Source organism: Microplitis demolitor, chromosome 5 (genome assembly GCF_026212275.2).
Source record: "Microplitis demolitor isolate Queensland-Clemson2020A chromosome 5, iyMicDemo2.1a, whole genome shotgun sequence".
In the NCBI taxonomy this organism is placed as follows: Eukaryota; Metazoa; Arthropoda; class Insecta; order Hymenoptera; family Braconidae; genus Microplitis; species Microplitis demolitor.
The window spans coordinates 15,202,654-15,225,793 of record NC_068549.1 but is presented as its reverse complement, the minus strand read 5'-3'; the positions used below and the strand labels follow the sequence as shown (position 1 = coordinate 15,225,793).

Genomic DNA, 23,140 nt, shown 5'->3' with positions numbered 1-23,140 from the left:
TTTCAAGGTATATAATAATCTTATTAAATATCAATATTTTTAAAAATTCTACAATGTTTTTGTGCAGTGAAAATTAAATATATTAATGAAAAATAATAACTGTAAATGCGTTAATAGAATATCAATAGACTATAAATCCTCATTCAGGCTGAAACAAACCAAAGTCCGTTCTAACACTTTCAAATTAGCTGTAAACAATTCGTACACCACTTAGCATTCAAAAATGATCAACGACAGAAATAAAGCTTTGCAGAGATTGTCCGTCATGCAAATCCTGTAAAACTATATAATTTATTTATTATATTTGAATATGTATCAAAATAATAGGATTTCTCAGTCATTCAAGTTGACCATTCCGTGGTTATTAATGTATATTGAAAAATAACAACGGCAAATTTATAAACAACACATATATTGAACTGAAATTTACAAATGATGGAACCCGCAGATACTCTAACAAAAAACTATCAAATTGACGTCAGTAGTCTAACAATTTTTTTGGCGGTCAAAAATATAATTTGTTGGAGTTTTATATTTGCACGGTTTGTTCGTGGTAAAAATCGTCTATAAATGCATACTTTTTATTCCAAACATGAACATTTTTCAAAATCTCAGGATTTCTTTTTCATTCCAACGAAAAATTTCATGTTTATTGATCTCTATCGACAAATAACAACAGCAAATTGACGAACAACACACGTATTGACGTAAATTTCACAATTCAATAGAATTCGAACAGATTCCGAAAAAAAACTACCAAATTGACTTCAGTAATCTACTAGTTTATTTGGCGGTCAAAAACGAAATTTGTTGGAGTTTTATATTTGCACGGTTTGTTCGTGGTAAAAATCGTCTATAAATGCATACTTTTTATTCCAAACATGAACATTTTTCAAAATCTCAGGATTTCTTTTTCATTCCAACGAAAAATTTCATGTTTATTGATCTCTATCGACAAATAACAACAGCAAATTGACGAACAACACACGTATTGACGTAAATTTCACAATTCAATAGAATTCGAACAGATTCCGAAAAAAAACTACCAAATTGACTTCAGTAATCTACTAGTTTATTTGGCGGTCAAAAATGAAATTTGTTGGAGTTTTATATTTGCATGGTTTGTCCGTGGTAGGAATCGTCTATAAATGCATACTATTTATTCCAAACATGAACATTTTCCAAAATATCAGGATTTCTTGTTCATTCCAGCGAAAAATTTCATATTTATTGATCTCTATCGCGGGACGTTAAAAAAATTGGTAACTGCTATCGAAAGCATTGGTAGCGGCTACGGATTGTTTCGGTCACTGTTACCGGAATAATGCGTAGCTGCTACCGATTATTTTTTTCTGTGCATTAGTGCAAAGAATATTATAATTTATGAGCTTATACTCTGGTTTCTTGGGTGCTATGCGATATGTTTATTATCATATTTCATGAGCATTATAAACTGTTACTTTATCACCATAGTTAATGTTTTTTTATTTTCAACTAATTTTTGCACACCTCAATCGTTATGAACAGTCACGTACCTCTAATCCCGATGATTATCACTGCTCTTATCATTACGATAGCACCTACAGTTCTTATCGGAGCTTAATGAAATTTTCTACAATTATTCTATAAGCGATTATCTTGATCAGATTCGAAGATGGGCTGAATCGATTGATTAGTTTTGAAATTATGGTTGTTTGGAAAAATCAATTGTTATTCACTATTTAAGTTCATATAACATTAAAACTAAAACTGATAAACGATTCCAGTAAAAATTATCTTAAAGCTTGTTTGATATGCTTCAATTTATGACCTTTAGCTTTATGTTTTGACCATTTCTTTCAATAATTTAATAGCCTTGAAAATTCTAATGAAATCAAAAAATGTTGAAAATATGGTTTTCATTTCACATAACTTATACATGTCCCATTATAATTTAGTTTCGTCAGTTGTATTTTATTGTGCATAAAATAACCTGTAAATTTCACAACTATTATGTATTTAAAAAGTATTTATTTTATTACTTTTAATGGTTCGTACGTACCTGTACGTCTGATAATTATATCTGATCTTGTCATCGTAATAGTAATTACAATTATAATCTCATACTAATTAAATTTTCTATACTTTGCTTATGTGAAAGTTAGTTTGGTACATTACCTATATAATGTTTAGTCAAATCAACTATCTGAAGTTCTCTATAAAAAATTAGTCGTTCTCTTTTTTTACTCTCACTCTTCGAAAACGAGCCTAATTTTATATCATTACTATACACTAATGTATATCACAAGATATATATGCATGTATGAAATTTTTTGAACATTTTTTAAATAATGGGGATTTAAGTTTGATTGATAGTTGACAAAATAAAAATTCAATATCAAAATAAAAATATTTTATCAATTTTTTTCTATTATAGATTCTCCTTATACTAAAGTGGCCCGTGTCAGCCAAGTACAATCTATCATCACTAAGTGATTGATAATTTGGGAGGAAAAAAAAAAAAAAAAAAAAAAAAAAAAAATGAGAATTTAATAAGATAAACTTATCCTGTAACCGTCATACACGACCTGAAATATTTCCACAAAATAAAACAATACTCTAATGAATACTTCAATTAATTCGAGAAATTCATTGATATTGAAAAATGTAAACAAATATCTTTATTTTACCAGGACCCAAAATACATTTTCCCTTTTAAATATACTCTTGCCAAAAATTCAAGAAACCAAAAAATTCTCAAAATTTTTTAATCATTTTTGCAAAGCTGTAACTCCGTGAAAAATGATCGTATTAAAATTGAAAAAAATAACATTTTGTAGCTTAAAATCTCTTATTTTGGTGCATTTTTATAAATAATTTTTTAGAGCTATAGCTATTGCGCAAACATAAGAAATATCGCGAAACAAAAGTTTTTAAAATTTTATTTTCCAAAGAGTCTATGGGCCGTGGAAAAATATTTCCAGATAAAACAATGCATGAGCCAGTTAGCGAATTTATTTTGCTGCAATCTGTATTTTTTTAGAGATTCGTACAACAACTTGTCGCTAAGATATCAGCCATCAAACGAAAAATGATCCTTTTTGTTTTGACAGTCAATATTTCAGGTACTAATGATCGCACAGTAAATTGAAGATCGGCGTTAAAAACTAGAATAAATTTCTTACAAGAGCCTTTCATCATTTTTAAAAAAAAAAATTTTTTATTTATTTTTAACACTCATTAGAAGTAAATACAAAAAAAAAAATACCTTTTTTTGAGTTTTTCCGTAAATCAAACGTTATTTTGTAAATATCAATGAAAAGACTAATGTTTCTAATTTCTTTTTTTAGCTTGATGTACCCCCAATAACCCTGTAAATTTTTCAATTGATGTATCGAACCGTTTTTTTCGGGGTGATTAAATAAAGTTTTGCAAAAGAATTGAAGGAACGAGTTTTGTTTCTTAAAAAAAGTAATCATCATCAAAATAAAAAAATTATTTGTTTTGGACTTTTCTTATATTTTTACGTCGGTTACTCAGTAAATGTGAAGAAAAGAGAAAAAAAAATCTGTGTACCGGTAAACCCTGCAGACCAGCCCCAAAACTTCCCACTGTTTTTGAGCTCCTTGAGCTCAAAAACATAATTACTTGAAAATTTTTCGGCTCTTCGAACTCAAAAAACTATTAGACCGTCAAAAACATGCATTTCTCGCGTGGCTCTGATGAAAACTTTTTTTTTGAAAATTGGACCGAAACCAATAATTTTCTTTTTTTTTTAATTATCAATTTTCATAGCGGTAAGTTAAAAAACAACGATTAAATCTTATTTTTTTAAATCAATTTCGTACCTTAGAAAAAAAACTCATATCAATATTTATTTTAAACTAAAAATTGAAATTTTAAAGAAAATTTCAATCTCGGACAACTCTCAAAAACCGACCAAAATTACACAACTGTATGACCTATTTTTTCTAGGTTTATTTTCAATTTACATTTGAAAGAACAAAATTTTCTGAATAAAAATACACTTATTCATCTTGAAAAAAAAAAAAAAGAAAAAAATCGATGAACCGTTAACCGTACAAACCAACTCAAAAATTTCATACGGTTTTGAAGCTCGAAAAGATGTTTTTGAATACATATTAAAAAAAAAAAAAAAAAAATTTCAATACCCGTTTTAAATTAAACAGTACACTTGGTGTTGAACTCGTTTAAGAAGTAAAGAAAAAATATCTTTGAATAATTAAAGAAATAAAAATTAAAATTAAAAGAATTAAAAATATTATTAGCTTAAATTATTATTTACCGTAAGATAAAAATTTGAAATTCAATCAAATTTAAGAAGTTAACAAAACATTTGAGTGAAACATGTACGAAAATTCGATTAAAATATTACAATATTTGTAAATATTTACTTAAAATTTAAAATAAAAATGGTTGATAAAATAAATGATGTATCATTTTTTTTTATTTTAATAAACAATCGTTTTTTTATGGATTTCATAATTTTTTACGTTTTTTAATAAATATGAAAATTTTAATTGCCCCATTGGTGTTTACAAAATTTTCAAATGCCATTAAAGTAATCTAAGAGGTAAAACTACAATTAATAAATTGATATATTTTGCTCGTTGCATTAAATATCACGTTATAACTATCACCAAATTGTTTATTTTTGAGAAATGCATAATATTAATCACAAACTTAATGTATATATTAAAGTAAAATATATTTACGACTGTATAAATAATACAATTATTTAGTTCTAATTTATATATACATATATATGTACATATTATACGATTTAAAGAAATTTATATGTCAATAAAGATTTCATTTTTTATTCCAAAGACGTTAAAATACATAATTTATCGATAATGATATTTTTTACCAACATTGAAGTTATTTACTTTGATTATAATTTCCACTATAAATACTACTACATTAAGTATCAATTGATACTTCTTTTGAATAAATTAAAAAAAAAAATAATAATACTATTATTAGTTATTTAAACAGTTATGTTCACTTTTATGGCATATAAACAATTTATATATATAATGTTTTATTTATAAGGATAACTACAAAATGTATGTATCAATTAAAATTACTCGTCAATACAACTACAACAAAAAATTAACTCGTAACAAATTTCTCATCAACTGACTTTGACATTATTTATTTATAATACATTTTTTATTGTATTAGTTTAGAAGTTATTTGTCATTTTTTTAATAAAAAACTTTTCACTTTAACAACTACAAAATAATTATGTTATTTCATTATTTAATATTATTGAAATTACCCACTTAAATTATATTATAAATGAATAGCAATTGAATTAAACATTCAGTAAATATTTTTTTTCTTTATTTACCACTATATCAATGTACAATATACTTAATTCACGTATATTGAATATACATATAATTATCAGACTTAACCACGAAAATATTTGTATTTTGTTATTTTATCTCAACATATGATAACAATTATTTCAGATTTCTAACTTTTTGACACTTCATGAAAACACTCAGTATTATTTTTCTTGTAATGTAGTCTCTCTTACTATTTTACTATTTCGTAGGTTGGAAACATTACTATAGTAACCTCGATCTAGGGACATTAAATCTAGTTTTGTGCAAATCGTCACGGATCCATTCAGATCAGTGGTCTGAGTTGTTTACCTCCCCATCAAGTGCTGCTGTCAGGCGGTGACTTTTTTGTTACGAAATCCCCCAGCATTTAGTTTGTTTTGATGACTTTTTTTTCTCATTTTTTGCACAATGTATTTGTGAAAATTTTTTGACATTTAGTTTAGTGATTTGACAGAGATGTAAAAATCTTGTATTGTGATTTTTAAGAGAACTTTGTAACGAAATATGTTATTATAAAATAAATTACAAACACTTATTGAATTGGCATAACGTGTCAAATGATTTAACATTTTTTATCGACAATTATTCAGTCTGTTAATTAATTATTGCTCATAATTAAATATTAAAAATCAATTGATTGCTTTAAAAATGGATGACGGTGACTATTTGGGTGCTTACAAACGTTTCTTTATAGAATTCGTAGAGCGAATGAATGTTGATGACCAATTACCAGTGAAAATGTCAGGGCATGAAATTAGTGGCGAGGAAGTCACCGGGGAAGTAATTGATATGACGCTTCAATATCTTAATCAGAAGTATGTAACTTTTTTTTATGATCGTCATGCATTTACTTTTAAAAATACAATATTTTTATTCCCAAATAAAAATGGAGAAGTATTTATTGACCGTAACTTTGTGTTGATTTACAGATAAACAAATAGAAATTTACTTTTATTTTGTGGGATTAGGGTATTACAGAGAAAAATGTGACCGTTGACTGACTACAAGCTATGAATTTCCATTGACTGCAAGCTTTTCAAGCTTAAAAGTCTTATTTTTGTTACTTATTGATCATTTTTTTATTTGTGTCTCGAAAAAAATCCCTTGCAGTTTTAGGATGTTGTAGGTAACCAGATTTCACACCACAAAAGTACTTCAATTAACCCGTGAATTTACAGTATTAATAAAATATGTTTGTAAATTTTTTATAGTGCATCCACATGTAAATTATACAGAATTTTTACGAGATTTGAGCGTTAACTATGTGATATATATGTGGTTGATGTACTGAATTTGGTGCCGTGCCTAAATATCTATAGACAAAATATCTACGACAAAATATCCGCGTGAAAATATCTACGGACGAAATATTCACAGACCAAACCATCTGAAGACAAAATATCTGTGGACAAAATATCCATATTTACTGGATAAATTTAAAAAAAATACTCATACTTAAATTTAATTTTGAAATTTAAATTTCCTGATGTTGATAAAAAATCAGCATTTACTAGTTGCACCACATAAATACATATTTTAGTAGAGTCTAATACACAGAAAAAAAAGTTCTTGTCTGAAGGTAAATATTCTTGACTCAAAAAAATATTTTTAGAAACCTCAATTTTCTCGGATAAAGAGAAATTACCTCTGACCAAGACAAATCCTCTTGACTCAACAAGATCTTGACTTTGTTCCCGAAAGCGTTTATCCCCTTATTAAAAGAAACGATTTAAAACGATTAGAAAAAAAAAAAACTTTCAATACTTTTTAATGCTTTTGAATACTATAATACTTTTGAATCGCCATCTTCCAAAATATGTTCTTGACTCAAGATAAAGACTTTTTCTGTGTACAAATACTAAAGAGTCTTCATATTATAACGGTGGGCCCTGGCTACTTCGTGTCCAGTAGCCACGAACCACAGTTAAATAATTTCCCGACTAAATAATTAATTATTAATAATAAATATAAATTTTAATTATGATGTTGCTGGTTCTGAACGCGGGAAATAAATCTCAGAGATGGGTCGACTCGCTTTGACCGGACACGCGGCTGAAATTATTTTATTCTAAAGACACTGGTGATGAAAAGTAATTTCCTTGAGACTTAATTTAATTATTATATACAAATAATTTATTTAACCAAATCCCAAGATATGTACAAAATTTCCCCTTTATACAAAATAAGTTCTTTTCAATAAATAATTGAATAAATGAATGCGCATTTACGATAAATGAATTTGTTTAACACGCAGTTATTTAATAAATACGGGAAAATAAAATCAATAATTATTTATACTGGATTGCGTTGAAGAGAGATAAAATATAGTAATTTTATTATAAGTCTTATCTGGATTTTATTGTCGAACGTACTGCAGGTATCGGCCGTCGCTGCATATTGGACCTTCTCTTCCGAATCCTGGGCTGTTGATGTAGGATTTGATGCTGGACACTCACACAATTCACTTAGACGATAACTTAATAAATATGGTTTTATGAACCAGTTATATATAAAGAATAAGATTAACTTAGAATATATTTTTTTTCTTTTTACAAAATCAAGCGAATTTAAAACGAGGCTGTCGTTGCCGGCACTTCGACTTGAGTGTCGATTCCGTCTCAATTGCCTTAGGCCCCAACCTTTGATGAACCCTACTTAATTATGCGCAAAGGACCAATTTACGGTCACCTGCTGCGCGAGATCATCCCCTGTGGTCTAGCACCTAACTCAGCCGAACTCAGCAATCGGACTGTAACGAGAGAGAGAGAGAAAGACCAAAAACCAACAAGGACAGCGAGAGAGCCACACTCTCACGTCGTACCAATGCTGCCTGGTTATACTCCCCGTCGCCAGACTTGAGATTGGGGCTCGGAAGCTGAAAGAAACAGAGAATCTGATAAATTAAAGGGAGGGGGAAGAGTTAAGGTTAAAATTTATGAGTCAAAATATATTTTTTCTCTTTGTCCAGATTTACATGGATAGCATTTTAATTGATGACTACTCTTCAATGGGCACGGCCGGGTCTACCTCCACCTCTTCGTCAATCACGAGGAGGTCAGGATCATCCGATTGCTCTCCAGACTCCCCATCATCAGTTAACAAGTCGGCTCCTGAACCTGGTTCATTATGAACCAATTTGATTGCCGGAGCAATAACGCTGGCCTCGAGTGGATCAGTCGACGGACCTCCTGGAGTGAGTTTTACTGGTACAAAATTGGTTAGCTCCTCGGCCACCTCGGGAGTCATCTCCTCACTCCACATAAGGCTCCAACGAGTCTTCTTGACAGCCTCAGTAACCTCCTTGGACGAGCGTGGGCGCCCTGGTGGGGTATAACCTGGCTGAACAAATCTAGCGACTGCAGGACGTCCAGTCTGCTCCACAGATTTATTAATGACGCAGCCTTTGGACTAACGCCCTGTGCAGTTCAACTGCAACACGCCATCAACGACTGAGCAGCATGGGGATGGCTCGGAGACTGACACGGGACGAGGCGCAGGCGGACGGCGGTTTTGTGGAAGTGGCAGTCCTCGACGAGCTAACTCCTCCAGATAAGCGTTCTTGCGCTCCCGGCGCATCCAAGTACGGCAATGAGTTTCATCGCGAAACCTCCCTGGCTTCTGAGCCATACGTTCGCGGACTCGGCGGTCTCGCTCTTCCCTCTGAAACAGAATTAAACAATTTTTGATAACCGAGGGCTGTGCCTGGGCAATTTTAAATCCGGAACATAGTGATTGCCCAAAATTTTTCCAGCCTCTGATTTTAACTCAACGACCAATGGACTAATGATTTTATTAACAATGGCTGGTCCTAAGAATTTATTAGCCAAACTAGACGAATACTTGTCGGCTTTTTTACTCAATTTCCGATTTGGGTAATATACCGAATCACCTACTTGCAGTTTGGGTGGCTCTTTAAGTCCCTTATCGTGATATACGGCTTGTTTTTCACTTTCTCTTCTCATTACTTCTTCAATTTTATGCCGTAATTGATCAAGGCGATTAATTCGAATACGCCACGCAGTATCATCAAGATCCAAATCATCTATTTCGAGTCTAGAAATTTTACCCGACAGCCGTGGTTCTTTGCCATGAACCAAATAGTATGGCGACATGTGCAGTGAGGCATGATAACTACTATTATAAGCAAGTTGGAATTCGCCTAAGTGTTCATCCCACGACGTCTGGTCTTTCGAAATAAATGCCCGAATTATTGGTTTAAGAGTACGGTTAATTCTTTCAACCGAATTACTCTGTGGATGCGCGATCGCGGTGGGTACTGATTTTACTCCCGTTTCTTTCAAGTACTCTTTAATCTCGTGATTAATAAATTCTTTGCCGTTGTCTGTGATTAAAAACAGAGGATATCCCCAGCGTGAGAAAACACGACGTAAACTTTTTTTAATATTTAATCCGGTCTGTTTACGAAGTCTGAAGACCTCAATAAAACGCGTATACAGGTCTTGCACAATCAACACATACTGATAACCGGCTTTCGATCGCGGAAATGGGCCAGTCACATCGGCAGCGACTATAGCCCAGGGTTCAATAGGTTGTCGCGTGCGCATCGGCGCTTGAGACGAGGTCTGTTTATATTTGACCCTTTTACAAGTTTCACAGTTCTCAACATACTCGCCGACATCGCGATACATACCAGGCCAATAGTAGCGTGTACGTATCCGATGATACATCTTATCGCGACCCAAATGACCCGCGTCCGGTACATCGTGGTTTTCTTTTAAAATATCGGGGATCTCACTCTCAGTTAAAACCAATTTCCACGCATCTTGATCGTCAATATACTCTTTCAAATAATCAGGTTTATAATATTCTAATTTATCCTCGCTATTTATACGCCAATCAACAAAATTTTCCGGATATTTTCTAACGTTAGCTTTCTTTATGTCGTACCATGAGCGAACTTGAATATGTACTAAATCTACACCCTTATTTTTAATTTCATCGAGGACTTCGGACCACTCTACAGGGTCTTGGTCCTCGTATAAGCGCGATAAGGCATCCGGGCCTTCATTCTCGGTTCCACGACGATGTTCGATCGTAATTTGGTGGGCCAAGAGTTCCATGGCCCAGCGGGCAAGCCTACCGTTCGGATTCTTTAAAGTATGGAGCCATTTCAACGAGGCGTGGTCCGTGACTACGACAAACGGAAACCCTTCAAGATAACATCTGAGTTTCCTCACGGCCCATACAACCGCCAAACACTCCTTCTCGGTTGTAGTGTAACGCGTTTCGGCACCTCGTAACGGTCTACTTAAGCATATTATAAGGAACTCTTTTCCGGTATGTGGTTCCTTTTGAACCAAGAACGCGCCTAGACCCGTATCACTCGCGTCCGTATATAAATAATAAGGTAGATTTGGCTGTGGTACAGCCAAAGGTTTGGCATTAACAAGAGCTTGTTTAAGATCTTGGAAAGCTTTTTCTTCCTCCTCACCCCATTTCCATTCCGTATTAACGCTACATAATTTATTTAGAGGTCCTTGAACCTTCGCGACGTTTTGTAAATGTCTATGGTACCAATTCACAAGCCCGCAAAAACTGCGTACTTGCTTACGAGACGTTGGACGAGGGAAATTCGCGATAGGTGCTATTTTTTCAGGGTCAGGTCGTAGACCCTCGCTATCTACAATAAAGCCTAGAAATTTTACCTCAGATCTCGCGAATTTACATTTACTTGGATTAATTAATAATCCAGTCTCACGAAAGATTTCAAAAACAAGAGATAAAATGGCTTTATGTTCATCGTAATTCTCACTAATAATTACCCAATCGTCCAGGTACGCAAAAACTTTTTCAGTCCAAGAACTCGGCAAGTTTCTCTTGTGTACTTGCTCGATAAACCTATCGCGAAGCTTATCCATGGCTTTTTGAAACGTTGATGGTGCTCCCGCGAGACCATAAGGCATACGAACCCATTCAAATTGCCCCCTACCTTCGACAGAGAAGGCAGTATAAGGAATGGATTCCGGTGACATTAAAACCTGATGGAACGCTTCCTTGAGATCCATGGTTGTGATATACTTCGCGTTATGTAAAGCACTTAAAATACGTAGCATATTAGGAAGAGGGTGCGCAGGTAAAATAGTATATTTGTTGATTGGTCGATAGTCGACGCAAAAACGCCAACCACCCGAGGCTTTGGTCACCATTACCGGAGAACACGACCAGAAACTGTTACTAGGCCTAATATAGCCTTTCTCGAGCAGTTCGTCTATTTGTTTATTTAATTCCGCCGCAATAACAGGACTACGCCGATACGGACGGATTTGAATGGGTTTAATTCCCGGTTGTAGGACGATCGTATGCTGCACGAGGTCAGTTAGACCTTGGTTCAGTAACTCCGCGAATTTAGACATTTCCAATTCTAAAAATACATCAAAATCTTTTTGTTGATCCGAAGTCAACGTTTGACAACTAGTTCGTTTATCGCGACAATTTATTAATTCGAATGGATGATTTTCGTTAGTGTCTTTGAACTGCCAAGTTTTCGTAGCGCAATCGATTAATATCCTAAACTGAAGAGCGAAGTCCATACCTAGAACTACTGAATAGCTCAGGTCCTCAAGGACACTCAAATACTGCTCTCCTGCTATTGTACCAATTTGAATGATGAATGGAGCTCCCCCAATAGTTTTACATTGGGTATGATTCGCGAGAAGAACTCCCCGACGGTTCGTATCATCCTGTTGTAATTGACCAGAGCTAAGCTCACGTATTTGGTCATACACTCGCCGATTGATGTAGGACCTCTCACTTCCCGTATCAATAATACCGTTCACTTGCACCCCGAATATCCAGATGGACACCGGTATACGAGCCGTAATTGTTGGTGGAACAGGACCAGTACCCGTATAAAATTTGGTCCGAGATGCAATACGATTGGCGATACGTGAAGGTAATGTTTTATCTCTGAGTATCTCAGGAAGATACGACGCGCGCGAAGGCGAAGAACACGGTGATGGAGAGCTATGACTAACAGCTGGACCTTCAGGTTCTAATCCTGGGTCCAATTCATCCTCCCACTCTTCTTCAGTCTCCTCATCACTCTCAAGTGGTTCCAGACCACATAAATATGGCATACCGGGGACGTCTACGAAACTTGGTTCTTCCGATTCGTCTGAACCAATTGACACAATAAAATCGCTAGCCTCTAAAGTCTCTAAGATTTTCGGATGTATTCCGTTCGGATCATTTTCAACCGAAAGAACAGAACGATCAAGACCGGCACAAATTTCTTCAAATAAATTATTAGACATTGGTAAATTAACCATGGGCGGTGCTTCTTCCCTCAAGCCTTCCCAGTGATCAATTTCGTCAGAATTTAAAATGGATGGATTAATTTTGTCATTTTTTAAAACCGATAAATTTTTATTTAAAACCAATAAATTATTAAAACTAGATACGTTATTATTTAAAACAGATAAATTATTAAATATTGATAAACCGTTCACATTATCATATAAATCGCAAAACTGCGCGAATGGATTTTCTTCATCATCCAAATTTTCTAAATTACTATCACTACTAATTTCATCGATAGCATCATACCAAATTTCATCTTGAAAATTATCTTTATCTATAACTGGACTGCATAGGTCAAGTAAATTGACCTCAGTCTCAAATTTATTATCATTTTTATTTAAAACGGAGCTAGTCGAATTTAACGCCTGATTTTCTAATATGAAATCACCTATTAGTTCACCACTGGTTAAAGCAATCGGACCGACAGTACTCTCTAAGACGCCGTCTAGTCTTTTTATTAAATTGCTACCTACTACATCTTTAAATTTAAATTCTTCTACTGGACCGACAGTACTCTCTAAGACGCCGTCTGGACCTGTTATCAACTTTTTACTAATTAAGTTTTCTTTTACCGGACCGACAGTACTCTCTAAGACGCCGTCTGGACCTGTTATCAACTTTTTACTAATTAAGTTTTCTTTTACCGGACCGACAGTACTCTCTAAGACGCCGTCTGGTTCCGAATCTTCTTTTATTAATTTATTGATTTGTTTAGTTGGACCGACAGTACTCTCTAAGACGCCGTCTGGTTCCAAACTTGAATTTATTAAATTTTCAACATTAAAATCTACGACTGGACCGACAGTACGCTCTAAGCCGCCGTCTGGTTCCGAGTTATTATTTGTTACATTAATTACTTTAATTCTTTTGAATTTATTTGGTTTATTCAACCAGGCTTCATGTGAACTATTACGACTAGGGCTTCGATTTCCCCATATTATTTGTTTGAGAGACCTTCTACGTTTTGCGCCCTTTATCCTCGGGGAATAGGAGGGCGAAGCTAGTTTTTTGAACGATGAGTGTGACTAGCGTTGATAACACTGGTCGGTTGTATTTCGACACAATTAGCATGGTTGTTTACATTATTAATATTGTCATAATTATTATTAACATTATTATTATTACGAACAAAACGATTAGAACGGTTTCCACAATTATTTCGATTATCAATTCTTTTAAAATTATTTACAGTTGGGTTTGAGTTTCCCCTATTAAAATTATTTACATTTGGTTGCCCACGATTTAGGTTATAATTGTTGCCATTATTATTAAAATTATTATGATTTGAATTAATATTTGACCGAACGGGAACGTTTGACGGACGTAAATTTGAACCTGCCGTAAACCCGGACCTAAATGAATCGGCATTTAATTTAAAACAATTTTGTCTTACGTGCCCTATTTTAAAACAATAATTACAGACATCTACTCTGTTATTTATACACTGTTCAGATAGATGACCATTTTGCCCGCAGTTAAAACAAAAGTATTGGTCGAAATTACGACCAGCAGTTACCTCACTAAATGTACGCGATATGGCATTCGAGTTGCCATTATTATTCGCGTTGTAGGAATAACGTACTCGACTATTTGGAGATTTATTTGATGAGAAATTATTTTGAGGAGTTTGGATAGTAGCTGTCGATGCACAAACAATTAATTTGCCGTCATCACCCTCTCTAATTTCCTCGATAACGAGTGGTTGTTTATCATTCATCATCTCAACCAAAATTGGAGTACGCGGGAACGAATGCACTGCTGAGAATCGTGATTTTTCCTTCGTTTTAGCGTGCGACTTATCGGATGGCTCAGATGCGCGTTTATTTTCTTCTAATAGCACGGCAGCCTCATGTAATACCGATAAGAGGTCATCATAAGAGTTCACTGACCTAGAGAATACTAAGGTGGAAAGATTCCTAGGCAAATGATTACGGATGCACGTAACCTGTTCTGATTCAGGAGGTGGGTTACGCATCTCACTATATTTTTGTTGAACTCTAAATGTAAAATCTATTGACGATTCACCGGATTCTGGTCTCAACTGACCAATTTCCATCAATAACTGAGTGTCCGTCTTTTGTGAGCCAAATGCTCTTAAAAATTCCCGTTTAAAATGGTCATAATCAGACCAATGTCTGCTGTACACGTCGTACCACTTAGTAACTTTTCCAGTAAAAATATATCCAAGAATTTTTACATAATCCGTTATAAGCCAACCCTCGCGAAACGCCATGGCTTCAAATGAAGCCAAGAAACTATTGGCTGATAGATTGCCCTGTGGATAACGTACTGGCCACGCTCTGACAATTTCCCTGATGTCGCGCCATTTACGTAGCGAAACCGCCGCGGCGTTTGGTATTAACAGATTATTCGCCCTAGGTTGGTCATCGTATTCTTGGTGTGTTTCATGACCATTATTAATCCGATATCCATCGTAATTTCCATCAAAATTATTATTATTATTGCCGGCAAATGAATTATCCCGTAATATTTGAAAATTATTGTCATAATTATTTATTGGTGGATTATTACTTAAATTATTACTTTGAATTACGCTAGGATTAATAATGGAGTAATTATTACTATTATTGTTTAAATTATTATTGTAATTATAATTACTGAGACCGGCCGTATTGTTGTAAACATTATTTATTCCACTGGTACTCGATTGTAAATTTACCGGGAGGGCTGAGGTCGTAGCAGCCCTATTTTCATGATTCAAGTGACCTGTACTACACTCCCCGTCGCCAAAACTGTGAGTTACTTCGCGAACAGTTTGTGTAATTGACTGTACAGGCACTTGCTGATTGTTTACCCGTTGCGTGCTCATAGCTATGGTCAAATTTTGTAAACAATTCAAAATTTGAGCCAGGGCAGTTTGAGTTGCCGCTTGATCAGCCTGCGCGGAAACTGGAACGGTGCCAGGAAGAAAAACGGATCCCGCATCAGGCTGAATTTGTTGAGGAAGTACCGGTGGGGGGTTTTCTATGAATACTTCATCCATAGACGTTCGTAAATTATTATTAATATTTGTCGAATTAAAATTTAATTGTTCATTTGTATTTACGGCCTGTGGGTCGCTCGTTTGAATTGACCCAGACGAAGTTGTAACAGTAATAGGTGTGGTAATGACGGTACTGGGTCGAGTCGCGGTAGTAATCGGTATAGCGGTGGTCACTGTCGTGACCATAGATGTGGTAGTTGCTACCATATTCCCCAAGCTGCGCCTTACTGGCGGTCTAACTTGCTGTGGGGTGTCTGCAGTCACGGTCAAATTAGGTATACCGGGTAACGGAGTAGGATTTGACATCGTCAAGCTCGCTGACGAAACCGTAGTGCTTGACGTTATCGTATACGTAGTCGAGGGTGGTGAATGCACTACCCTGTTTTGATTCCTACCTTTAGAGGAACTAATTCCTTCGAAAATTATCTCTTCACTTTGCCGCCTACCCGATTGTTGGACCGAACGCTTTGAGTTTTGACGCGTCACTGGTCGAGTGTTACTCATAATATGATTATTGGGACTTAATTTTAATTTATTTTAGCTGGTAAGACAAGCAGCTTACGAGCCCCAATAATACTCAAAGATAAAATTTAATTACCGGTAGTAAATCCAAATAAGTTAAAATATTTCTTTTGTCACTTATTAAAATTGAAATTTATTTCTTTGTTACCGGATTAAGAATTTATTTTAATGACTAGGTGACGACAGTTATGACTCAGTAATACCTAACAATGACAGTTTAGATTATCCCAAATAAACTATAACCACAAGTCTATTGGAATTTAATTTTGTTTAAAATTAATACAAAAGTAACTCTTGTCAATGGCTAAAATTTTGAGCCACCGATTTTGTTTTATTTAATGACTGGTAATTTTAAATTTTATTTCCGACTCTTAAAACTTTAAGCCCTGAATTTTATTTTTAACAATAAAGATTTTAGTTATTTATTTTAATTCATTTAATTGAAAGATTTACCTAGACTTAAGTCTAGTGAGTAAATTATTTTAAAATTTGAATATAATATTATTTTTATCAAACAATTTTATTGCAACGACTCATTCACTTAATGAATTTTACTTGAACTTATTTTAATAATTCAAACAGTGGTTTATTTTAAACCAAAGTAATTAAAATTATTTGTATTTGTTTTATTAAAATTTAACTTGTGATTTTACTAATGAATTTTCTTTTACGATTTTAATTCAATTTATTTTATTATAACAAAATTTACTGTCACTGTTAGTCTTGAAAGTGTATAAATTTTATTTACTAATTTATTTTATTTTACTTAGTTTATTTTAGTTTCTTTCCCAGAGAAAATTTACAAAGAAACAAACAAGTGATTTTATTGTGTTTACTTCTCTAAGCTTAGTGTCGTACCTATTGTATATACTACGAGTAACGCGTACGACCAACGCGTAAGACGATGACCTTGTCTTGGTCTTCACGAGACCACCGGAATTTATCGATTTTTTCACTACCACGATTTCAATTTTAATTTTTATTTTTTTCACCCGATATTTTATATTTTAAAATTTTAGTATTTTTACTTGCTATTTAGCCAGTTAATATTTAAAACAAATTATTATAATTTTTATAAATTTAGTTTAAAATATTTTGGGCAACCAATATATATATATATATATATAATTTAGCACAGTATCAATACAATTTACGATTTATAAAACCAGTATTTCTCTCTTCAACGGTAAAATATTTAATTAATTTAATTTTCCAAAATTTTGCAAATTTTATTTTACTTTATCACCAGGTCTAAAATTTTCCAAAACGAGAAAACCGAGTTGGGCGCCAAATATAACGGTGGGCCCTGGCTACTTCGTGTCCAGTAGCCACGAACCACAGTTAAATAATTTCCCGACTAAATAATTAATTATTAATAATAAATATAAATTTTAATTATGATGTTGCTGGTTCTGAACGCGGGAAATAAATCTCAGAGATGGGTCGACTCGCTTTGACCGGACACGCGGCTGAAATTATTTTATTCTAAAGACACTGGTGATGAAAAGTAATTTCCTTGAGACTTAATTTAATTATTATATACAAATAATTTATTTAACCAAATCCCAAGATATGTACAAAATTTCCCCTTTATACAAAATAAGTTCTTTTCAATAAATAATTGAATAAATGAATGCGCATTTACGATAAATGAATTTGTTTAACACGCAGTTATTTAATAAATACGGGAAAATAAAATCAATAATTATTTATACTGGATTGCGTTGAAGAGAGATAAAATATAGTAATTTTATTATAAGTCTTATCTGGATTTTATTGTCGAACGTACTGCAGGTATCGGCCGTCGCTGCATATTGGACCTTCTCTTCCGAATCCTGGGCTGTTGATGTAGGATTTGATGCTGGACACTCACACAATTCACTTAGACGATAACTTAATAAATATGGTTTTATGAACCAGTTATATATAAAGAATAAGATTAACTTAGAATATATTTTTTTTCTTTTTACAAAATCAAGCGAATTTAAAACGAGGCTGTCGTTGCCGGCACTTCGACTTGAGTGTCGATTCCGTCTCAATTGCCTTAGGCCCCAACCTTTGATGAACCCTACTTAATTATGCGCAAAGGACCAATTTACGGTCACCTGCTGCGCGAGATCATCCCCTGTGGTCTAGCACCTAACTCAGCCGAACTCAGCAATCGGACTGTAACGAGAGAGAGAGAGAAAGACCAAAAACCAACAAGGACAGCGAGAGAGCCACACTCTCACGTCGTACCAATGCTGCCTGGTTTTAATATATTAAATTAATTAATTTATAGATTAAATAGTTAATACAGTTAATTCTATTAATATTATTATTATTATTATTATTATTATTATTATTTTTATTATTATTATTATTATTATTATTATTATTATTATTATTATTATTATTATAATTATTATTATTATTATTATTATTATTATTATTATTATTATTATTATTACTATTACTATTACTATTACTATTACTGTTACTATTACTATTACTATTACTATTACTATTATTATTATTATTATTTTTTATAACCATTACTATTACTATTACTGTTACTATTACTATTACTATTATTATTATTATTATTATTATTATTATTATTATTATTATTACCATTACTATTACTATTACTATTACTATAACTATTACTATTACTATTACTATTATTATTACTATTACTATTACTATTACTATTACTATTACTATTACTATTACTATTACTATAACTATTACTATTACTATTACGATTACTATTACTATTACTATTACTATTATTATTACTATTACTATTACTATTACTATTACTATTACTATTACTATTACTATTCCTATTACTATTACTATAACTATTACTATTATTATTACTATTACTATTACTATTATTATTATTATTATTATTATTATTATTATTATTATTATTATTATTATTATTATTGATAAATTAACTATTAATTTCGATAAATATCTGTATTTTTTCACTGATAATTAATCTCTCATTTACACTCATACTATTGCTATAAAAGATTATTATTTTTCAGACATAATATTATTTTGTTTGGTTACTTTATAACGTAAACCGTTTTTAATTTCCGCGACGGAGGCGCGGATCAACCGGTAAACCGTATGCGGTCACCCAAGTGTATTAAAAAAATTATAAATAACAATAATAATTATTACTAAAAATAATAAATAATCATAAACAAACTAAAGATGTGCCTGGGCCAGCTCCTCAGGCTGGGTTAGTGCACGAGGGCGCCAATCCGTTTTTACAAAACGGACAAAACTAATGACGATCAGGGGAGAGGTCACGGGACAAAATCTTGAACGAGAATGCATGCACTAAGCGGAATGACAACCAACAAATATATAATGATTAAAAATAATAATAAGGAATAATTATTACTAAATATATCCAGGAAACAAACAAATAAATATTGGCTATCACTGGGTTCCTTTTAAAAGTTATTCAATTCAAAATATATTTAAATAAACTCAACGCATGGTTACAATAATAATCAATTCAATTCAATTAATATTATTAAATTCTCCACTGGGGAAACCAAATTACAAATTACAAGCTTTTATTCAATATAATTAGTATACTTAATTCTTTATAATAAAATTGTATTAAATAATAATAATAATCTTTTCTTATTTTAAATTATTTACTCTGGGGAGAGAAAGACACGGGTACTCAATATATGTGGCAACACTGGGTTGCATACCATTAAATTAGAAAATAAATTTTACCCAGAGAAATAATATTCGATATTCAACCATACTTTTAAAATAAAATATGAAATACTAGTATAAGACAAGGGGCCACACTTGCTATCCTTGTCTAATCCTTCAAGGAATTCGCTCGACGCGTCTACGTACATGGAACGTACGCCGAACGAATTCAACTTATTATAATAATATAACTCAGTGTCAATTTTCTATGAAATGAATACCGCGATCAACTCTACTAAAGGACCAGCGATAGTCGATGCAACAAATGATAACACAATTGACTTACCGGCGTTGACAAAAATTGCTTCCGGATCTATTCAATCAAATGATATTCAAGCTATACTTTTGACTCAATATAATAAAAGAAACTAATTATTCAGATTAAACAAACTTCAACTATATAATTATTTCATTGAGGCAACTGGGCCAGAACAATCTACTCAGAAAAAGATCACGACAACAACACGTTCCTATCTTCACAAAATCCCGGTCCTCTCTGACTATATCTTTTTGATTTTTCCGAGGGAGGGTAATCACTCACGTGTTATCCCCTCTCATGACCTCGGACCCGAAATTATAAATTAAAATAGAATATATAAAATTATCACACGACCTGAGTTATATCATAATAATAAATCGAATAATATTTCTTATCAATAAACATAAACATAATCGGTACTATCTCTTTCAAATAATAAAATAATAATTAATTTAGTGCACCACGTGGCTGGATAAAAATATTGAATTTTATCCCCACTATATCGACTTACTCTCCCTTCGGTCGATATTTTCATCTATAATATACGCGCACGTGTGCTACTAACTGAAATAAAAATATCGATTAAGTACATAAATTTAAAATAATTATCAAAACATATATATTAACATAATAAACAATAATATCAATAAATCCATAATTAAATTATACTAATATAATCGATCAAAATAATATAAATATTTGAATAATAATAAATTATAATAAATAAATGCGCTTAATTTGAGCTAGGAGGTGTTGTCAAATTCACGGCGAGATGAAAAAGCGCGCGCAGCGATTCACGTTTGAATCGCTACGTGACAACTTTGACAGACATTTCAGGTTGTTCATATTTTGTCCATGGATATTTTGTCCGTAGATATTTTTTTTTTTTATATTTTGTCTGTAGATATGTGCGTTTTTGGATATTTTGTTACGAAACAACTGAATTTCGATGGTGTTTATACTAAGTCATCATATTCCTCAGCTTGAAAATATTACAGGTAATATTTATTTACGGAAAAACATTAAATTATGAAAAAAAAACTTTTTTTAATTCTATTTTCGTTATAATTTTCATTATAATTTCAATATATATATACTAGACCGGTTCAAAAAAATCGACTATTTTTTTTTTTCAAAACCCTCAGTGAAATATCTTCCTAGTCATGAAAAAAGAAGCCTGTGAAAACGGGAGCTCTTAATATATATTTTGAAAGGTCGCTCATCGTAAATTTCTATTTTACGTCTAAATAACATGGAAAAAATAATTGTTTAGCTTTGGAACTTTACAACTCATTTTGGAATTAACATGTCGGGATGAGACATATATATTTTTGAAGAAAATTGAACGCTCTAAATAAATTGTCTCTTATGTTTTTTTTTCTAAGTTTACTCCTTTAAAAGTTATTTGAGTTTAAAGTTCATCATGTAATTAATTTAACCTTTTTTTCTTAATTTTTCTTAAATATTTCATGTCTACTATTGAAAAAAAAATTTTCTTAAAATATTAAATTATCAAGTTTAACGTCGTTGACAAAGTAGATCTTTATTGTTTTACTATGAGGAAACTTCATAAGCCGCGCCGAATGCCACCTCAACCATAAAAATCGGTCCATTATTTCAAGAGAAACCGTCGTCAAAAGAATTAAAAAAAAAAAAAATTTTTTTAGTATTTTTAAAATTTGTCCAAAACTACTGGATAAATCAATTTCAAAATCTGATCAGCTGTAGAACTCAATGAAACGTGCTGATTGCTACCTTAATCGTCTCAATCGGTTCATTCGTTCCAGAGATTTCGATTGAGAAAAAATGGTACAAAAGAAGTTTTTTTCTCGAAAACAACGGCATAAAAAAGTATTTTCGAGCTCGAAGAGCTTGAAAATGTATCTACAACAATTTTTCGAGCTCAAGGAGCTCGAAAACAGCGGGAAGTTTTGGGTCTGGCCCGCAGGGTCAACTGGTAGACCGATTTTTAACTTTCCGCTAAGAAAATCGACGATTTTCAAAAATTTCGGGAAGTTATTGTTTTCACCCCGATTTTCGAAAATCGAGTTTTCGTCAGATGTCGACGTTTTGAGGTCCTAGGAAGCTATTCTGACTATTTTCAGAATGATGTCCGAGTGTGTGTATGTATGTATGTATGTATGTATGTGTGTGTGTGTGTGTGTGTGTGTGTGTGTGTGTGTGTGTGTGTGTGTGTGTGTGTGTGTGTGTGTGTGTGTGTGTGTGTGTGTGTGTGTGTGTGCGTGTGCGTGTGTGTGTGCGTGTGCGTGCGCGCGTGTGTGTGTGTGTGTGTGTGTGTGTGTGTGCGTGTGCGTGTGTGTGTGCGTGTGCGTGTGCGTGTGTGTGTGTGTGTGTGTATGTATGTATGTATGTATGTATGTATGTATGTATGTATGTATGTATGTATGTATGTATGTATGTAAAGTCTTTGTAACTTTTGAACTAATGAATCGATTTGGATGGTTGAGGTGGCAATCGAAAGAGCTTGTTGGCCGTCAACTTTCCTAAAAATCTCAGATCATTTGATCGAATAGACTCGAAAATATTTGCGAATTACGAAAAAAAAAAATTTTTTTTTAGTTTTCTATTGATTTCTCAGAAACGACTTATACGATCAACTTCAAAATCTAATTAGCTCTAGAACTCAATAAAACGCGTCGATTGTTACCTCAAACATCAAAATCGGATAATTCGTTTGAGAGTTATCGTGGGAGAAAGAAATGGTGAAAAATGGTTTTTTCTAAATATTTTTGAAACGACCGACGCGATTGATTTCAAATTTTAATCAGCTCTAGAATTCAATAAATCGCGCCGATTGCCGCTTTAGACATCTCAATCGGTTAATTTGTTCGAGAGATATCGCGGGAGAAAGAAATAGTGGATAATGGTTTTTTCCAAATATTTTCGAAATGACTGACCCGATTAATTCCAAATTTTTTTTTTTTT

The 23,140-nt window shown here is 32.7% G+C and overlaps 1 protein-coding gene across 1 annotated transcript in view; it reads left to right on the top strand.

Moving 5' to 3' along the window:
* Positions 1-5,733: 5,733 nt before the first annotated feature.
* Positions 5,734-23,140, top strand: part of LOC103575322 (serine-rich adhesin for platelets) — a 155,226-nt gene continuing 137,819 nt past the window's right edge. Inside the window, exon 1 of the mRNA XM_053739157.1 lies at positions 5,734-6,172. Within this exon, the coding sequence (XP_053595132.1) occupies positions 6,006-6,172 (167 nt within the window). The 5' untranslated portion in view covers positions 5,734-6,005. The remainder of the gene's footprint in view (positions 6,173-23,140) is intronic.